Here is a 6937-nt window from a genome sequence, read left to right on the forward strand (position 1 = left end):
GGAAAGAAATGGTTAGATAAATATCCAGAAGGTGAGACTTGTAGGGAGAACATTTTCTTAAAGGAGACATTGCAAAGGGAAGTCAATGGGGAAGGAAGAGAGAGTTGTCTGGCTTAGCAGAACGAGAGTGAAAGAATACTAGAGATGGTTGCCATCAAAGATGATGGACAGGGAATATGGCATTTACAAGAAAGATGTTGGAAAATTTTTAAAGATAGTAACGAGATTCATTGTACTGTCCAGAAAGAAAATGAGCTAACAGCTGGAGATGCCCACCATTACTCCCCTCACACTCAGGGAAGAGGTGGCCTTAAGCACTATTAAGACACCACTCTCCTGGCCCCAGTTCAGCAAACCAGAAATGCCCCCACCTGCATCCACAGCCAAATCATCTTCTCTCCTGGGAACTTGGAAAGGAGACACAGAGACTAAGACAATAAATGTGCTGAGGTTTTAGAGGTGTATGTATATATCATTGGAGACGACAAATCAAAGTCACACAAAAAAAGAATTTTTAAGGAATCAGAAATTAAGAGCATTGCAAAGGGATCTGACATTTGGAAAATAACAAGGAGCAGACATTTAAGGAGCGGCAGAGATGAAAGACCAGGCAGGCCCAGATGGACACACGGAAGGAAGGGCTGCCTGCACACCTTCAGTTCCAATGACGGCAAGCTGTACCCGGGGATGGATGGGCTTTCAGGACATTCTCCTGTATTTTTACAAGTGCCTGTTTACTTCCACTGGACGAGTGGACTTTTGTCTCTTGCAGTGAGACAATACCAATGACCGAGCATTAAAACACAAACACTTCCACCACAAGCATGAAAGCATCTGACAGGACACCTGTCAAGTCTTCAGGTCATCAACCACTTTGAACTGTCTTCTCATGCCCTCCCCAAGATAGAAATCAGGAAAATCCCCTTCCCGGCTCCCTTTGCAGCTGGGGCCAAGGTCTGGACCTAGGCTCTTCCTCTCAGACACACACATGGTAGAGTTCAATTCAGAAATGAGCCATGTGGGGAAACAGGCTTGGTGTGGGGTGCTGGTTCTACTGGTGAGGGTGGCTAGTGGCAGAGCTCCTGGCTTTCAGGAGCTGCGGTCGTTGCCAGGTTGAATTCCAGAGTGGCATTCGTTACCTCAGAGTCCAGCTTCTGGCAGCGGCACAGACTGTAGCATCTAGTGCTCGGTTCACTGGTGGCAGTGGGTGCTTCCCATCAGGTCAGTTCCCAGCATGATTCTGAAATGTTCCAGACCTGTTTGTTCAGCCTCTCAACAATTCTATGAGCCACTCAGTGTCCTTTTAGGACATTTTTGACCCAAGCTCACCAATCGGCTTCTCTTATTTGCAGCTTATAAAATCCTGACCAGTACAGCATCTAAGGCCACAAAACTGTTTTTAAGATCAGTACCCGACCTCTGTGAGCAAAGGAATTGGTGTACTTTTGAAGTTTCTAGAACATCCTGACACTGGGTCTATGAGGGTTCTATGGCGCTTTTATATGCGGGGGCTGGTATAGTTAGCGTCACACTGATAAACTAAGAAATTACTCTCTGTCTAGGTACCACCTTTGTTATTAAGCTTTCTTAGAAGGCAAAATAAGGAAGACTGCTCTGGCCTGAAAGAAGAATTGCATAAAGAATTCAGCAAGCTAGAGGAGGTAATTAATCCCTTCTCCTTGATTTTTATTGAAGTGATACATTGTATCTGCTGTCACCTTCTACTCTTTTCTTCATACTCCCATTTCCAAAATCACTTTAATTGGCAATAATACCAAATAGGAAATTTTAGTTTACAACAGACAGCAGCTGTAAGCTGTTGTGTTTAAGATACAAACCAAAACACCTAAAAATGGTTTGTCATGGGCTTGCTTTTAAAACATTTTATCACACTGACATGAAAATATCACGGAAAAATTTCACCCACGTTTCCAGTTTTTCACCTGTTGTTATTTTTCCATGCTTGTTTTCAGTCCTTGAACATATATATTTTTTATATATATAAATTTATTTATTTTTGGCTGAGTTGGGTCTTTGCTGCTGTGCACCGGCTTTCTCTAGTTGCAGAGAGCAGGGGCTACTCTTCATTGCAGTGTGCGGGCTTCTCATTGCGGTGGTTTCTCTTGTTGCGGAGCACGGGCTCTAGGCACGCGGGCTCAGTAGTTGTGGCTTGCGGGCTCTAGAGCACAGGCTCAGTAGTTGTGGCGCACGGACTTAGTTGCTCCGCGACATGTGGGATCTTCCCTTCCCGGACCAGGGCTTGAACCCATGTCCCCTGCATTGGCAGGCGGATTCTTAACCACTGCACCACCAGGGAAGCCCAGTCCTTGAACATATATTAAAAAGTTAACATAACTATAATCAGAGTATAAGTCATTGTGTTCTTTTTCCCACTTAGTATTATAAAATTACATAAACTTTTATAAAAAGAAATAAAATTACTTGTATAAAAACTTAAATAAAATTATATAAAAATGTTTATTATATAATAAACATTTCCCACAAGAGTTTGCCATTAGTCAGACAGACATTTGGGGAAGCCCAGATGTGTTTTTACCTGCTTTGTGGAAGAGCTGCCATTTGGACCTGTATATGGAATCATCATCCTCCATTCACACTCAACCTTAGGTTTTTCCTGAGAGAAGATACAGTCCTGTCTCGTATGGGAATCCATCCTAACCTTTTATCATTAAGTATGAACTTTGCTGGAGATTTTTTCAGAAACCTTTTTTTATTAAGAAAGTTCTATTACTAGTTTTCTAATCTTAAAAAAAGTCATGAATGAGTGTTGGATTTTTAGTGTTTTGTTTGCATCTATTATATCTACTGAAATGTTCATTGAACTTTTTCCCTTTAATCTGGCGAATATATATGGTGGCACTGACAGATTTTTCTGGTGTTGAACCATGCCAGTATTACTGTGTAAAACCTACTTGTTTTCAGTGGATTTTCACATATACTTTAGAATTAGTTGATATTTAAATGATTTTTGCATATTTCTTTGTAAAGAAGATTATTTTGTTATCATATCTTTATTTGGTTTTTATATCAAGGCTACTGTAACCTCATAAAATGTGTTGGCTTACTTTCTCTGGATTTCTAACATCTGAAACCATTTGATAGCGTTTGGCTATTTCTTTAAAACATTTGAGTCTGGTGTCTTTTATGGGGGTGGAGTTTAATAGTATAGTTCAGTTTCCTTAATGTTAATTGATTTTCAGGATTTTTATATTCTTTCTTGAATCAGGTTTTGTTTTTGTTTTTGTTTTATTTTTGGCCACACCACATGCCATGGGGGATCTTAAGTTCCCTGACCAGGGATCAAACCCACGCCTCCTGCACTGGAAGGCAGAGTCTTAACCACTGGACCGCCAGGGAATCAGTTTTCACATATAGGGACACGAAGATAATCATGTTTCCTGATTTCAAGTAATCTCTACGTACAACTACAGTTGACTCTTGAACAAGGTGGAGGCTGAAGGTACCAGCCCCTGGAGCAGTAGAACATCCACATACTACCTGCTAAATTTGGGGTTAGTTGGGGGACATAAAATTTTCTTCCCATCTGAGTTCACAGAACTCCAGGTTAAGGACTCACACTTTACAGTGAGTGGTACCATTTCCATGTTTCAGGCTGCTGAGAGAACATTTCCTTCTGAGTGAAACTATCATACTTATTTTATTTATGTATAATATTACCAGGCGCTACAGTTTAAGGACAACCGCAAACAATAGTGATTCATTGTACAATTCTGAGTGCCTAATAATTGCAAGGCACTCTGCTGGACAGCATGGGAGGTAGAAGGTGAGATGCGGTCCATACTGCTCAGATGATTAGTTTGGTGGTAGACCAAAGACAAATACTCAGGTAGGTATAAATGATCTATCTTCAATGCAGAATGTTATAAGGGCCCTAAGAAAAACTATGGGTGTTTTATAAAATGGTTTGGTGTTGATTAGCCAGATGATAGTCTCAGTTCTTCTGTTTGCAAAACCATACCAATTCACCTTCTTAAATTTCACAGTCACAGTATCTGTGTGTGGTTTTCAAATAATTTTATTTGGCAACTGTTTAGCAGTTAATCTAGTTATTTCCAATATATTTTAAGTAAATTTTTTATTGAAGTATTATATGCAGAGATTTACCCAAAGCATAAGAGTACAGCTTGGTGAATTTTTACAAAGTGAACACAGCCATGATACTAGCATCCATATCTAGAAACAGAATATTACTTTTGGATGGTTTTTGTACTTTATACAAATGGAATCATATAATATGCACTCTTTGGGGTCTGGCTTCTTTCATACAGTATCAGGTTTCTGAGGTTCATCTATATTGTGTGTAGTTCATTCCTATTCTTTGTATAGTGTTCCAGTGTATGACTCCTGTACAATTTATCCATTTTAGTCCTGATAGACAGTAAACATTTCCACTTGGGGATGTAACAAATAGTGCTGCAATGAACATTCTTATACCTATCTTTTGGTGAACATATGTTCACATTTCCAAGGAATATAATTACTGGGTTATACAGTATGCATGAACTCAGCTTTAGTAGATACTGTTAAAACATGGTTGTACCAAATGATTGATACATTCCTATCAGCAGTAGATGCACACCCTTACTGTTTGTCTTGTTCATTTTAGCCATTCTGATGGATGTGAAGTGGTATGACATTTTGGTTCTAATTTGCATTCCCCGATGACTAATGTAGTTGAGCACCTTTTCAAATGGTTATTGGCCATTTTGACCTCCTCTTTTGTGAAGTCCAAGTCTTGCCCAGTTTTCTGATGGGTTTTCTGCCTTTTTTCTTTTTGATTCCCAGGAGTTCTTTCTATATTCTGAATACCAGTCCTTTGTTGGATATATCTATTACAAAGATCATGTACTCTGCAGCTTGTTTTATTTTTCTCCATTTTCCAGTTTATTTTATTGACCGTTTTGCTTCATCCCAAACCAAGAGATTCTAAAGCTTAAACTAATCAGACAAAAAGCCAACTTGAATATGTCAGGGTAAAACCTGCTGCTCTCACTTTCTTAATTTAACTCTTGCCTTCATCATTTCTTTTGATGAATCTTACCAGATGCACAAATAACAAGTACTCTTATGCTGTTTAATGTTCAGGTTCTGACTAAGCAGAAGACAACCTTCTTTGGTGGCAGTTCTCTTTCTATGATTGATTACCTCATCTGGCCCTGGTTTGAATGGCTGGTAGCCCTGGAGTTAAATGAGTAAGATATTTGAATATTTTGTGCTTAATTTAGGATAATGATAACTGAAATAGTATGTACTAACCATTTTTTAGGAACAAAAATTAACATATCTCATTCAACTGGCATGAATGGGAGCAAGCAGACAGGAGGAGACTTGGACTTTCCAGGGCATGTCCTATACCTACACTCACCATTTTTCATCCTTGGGGCCGGTAGGGGTGGGGAGTTCTGTGACATGTAGTAAAATGTTTTAAAAGTAATTACTCCTTCCCTCCTGGTTAAAAATCCATAAGGATGTGCATTTTCACAAGGATTTCAGGAAGGACTGTATGACCAATGCTACCTCCCATTTACCATCAAGAGTCCCACACTATTTTCCAAACTCTGTGTTTTGGAGTTTGGCAGCGACCTTGGCTTACTGCCACTTCTTAGAGCTTAGAGCTATTCAGGGTTACTTTTAGTCACAATCTGACCATAGAATAACAAATATATAACATTCTTGGTTGTCTTTCCTGTTCTCACTTTAAAAAACTATCAGCCTCCGTTTGGACAAGTTCTCATGCTAACTGAGCAAGTCACTTCACTCTAGTCTTAGATTCCTCTTCACAAAACAAGGACCTCTACAATATCTTCCAAATCTCATATTCAATGATTACATGCATCTTAAATAAGTATTTTTAAGGAACTATTTTTAAAAGTTAGAGGAAAACAATATGAAACTGCAGAGTGGTAATAATGATATATGGGAGAATTTGCAATGCCTTCCTACTTAGCCTTGCTCACACCTTCATTCTTTCCATCTCCCACAGGTATGTAAACCACACTCCAAATCTTAAGCTCTGGATGGCAGCCATGATGAAAGATCCTGCAGTATCATCCCTCTTCATTGATCCAAAAGCCTTTCGAGGTTTCTTAGATCTCTACTTGCAGAACAACCTCGAGGCCTGTGACTATGGGCTCTGAAGGGGACAGGATATATCGGATAATATATCGGTTCACTAATATGAATAATAACGTGCTTTTATTTTACCAAGTGCTCTCATGTCTCACTGGATCACCTTCTCTGATTTGACACTATGGCCTTACTGTGGGCTTTCCTCCTGCAGAAATGTAAACACATTTCCTGTCTCAGGATGCTCAAAGGATGCTAAGGGTTCTATCACAGTCCATGCTGAAAACCTCTAAATCACCTCTAGTGAGAGCTGAACTTCAATCTGGATCTCTAACTGCCCAAAGGACATTTCCACTTGGATACCGTGTTGTCATTTCAAGAGATGTCCTTTCAAGTTTGTCTTCTGGCTTCTGAGTTAAGACCCTTTCAATTCTTCATTCTTTCCTTTCCATCACTGACTCAATTTTACACCTTTCTTCTTACTGTTGTTGCCACTGAGTCCAGACCCACGTCACCTCAAAGCCAGGTGACTAGGTGGTCTCCTATTTGTTCTCCCAGTCTCCAGTCACTAACCCCTTCAAATCCTTCCTACCAAATCTTATGCTGGGCACACAGAAGGTGTCCCATATATGTAACTGAATACTGTGAAGACCACCTCCATCAGTTCAGTATATAAGGCTGGATTTCATTCTACAGATGACTCAACTACGGTCCTGAGGTTAAGTGAGGCCTTAAGACGCTGGCAGAAAGTTCTGGGGAAACACACCCAGCAAAGGGCTCTTATATCAGAACTAGGGGGCGGGCTGTCGGCCTGCCCCAGTACAGTCTA

At 40.0% G+C, this 6937-nt stretch overlaps 1 protein-coding gene across 2 annotated transcripts in view; it reads left to right on the forward strand.

Moving 5' to 3' along the window:
* GSTO1 (glutathione S-transferase omega 1) overlaps window positions 1-6245 on the forward strand; it is an 11297-nt gene extending 5052 nt beyond the window's left edge. The window contains exons 4-6 of one of the 2 annotated variants that reach the window (XM_007470443.1): window positions 1563-1661; window positions 5128-5234; window positions 6026-6245. In XM_007470443.1, the coding sequence (XP_007470505.1) occupies window positions 1563-1661; window positions 5128-5234; window positions 6026-6179 (360 nt within the window). In that variant the 3' untranslated portion in view covers window positions 6180-6245. The remainder of the gene's footprint in view (window positions 1-1562; window positions 1662-5127; window positions 5235-6025) is intronic. The other variant, XM_007470442.1, reaches the window with a different exon arrangement.
* The last annotated feature ends 692 nt before the right edge of the window (window positions 6246-6937 follow it).

This window comes from Lipotes vexillifer, unplaced genomic scaffold (assembly GCF_000442215.2).
Source record: "Lipotes vexillifer unplaced genomic scaffold, Lipotes_vexillifer_v1.1 scaffold916, whole genome shotgun sequence".
Classification (NCBI taxonomy): Eukaryota; Metazoa; Chordata; class Mammalia; order Artiodactyla; family Lipotidae; genus Lipotes; species Lipotes vexillifer.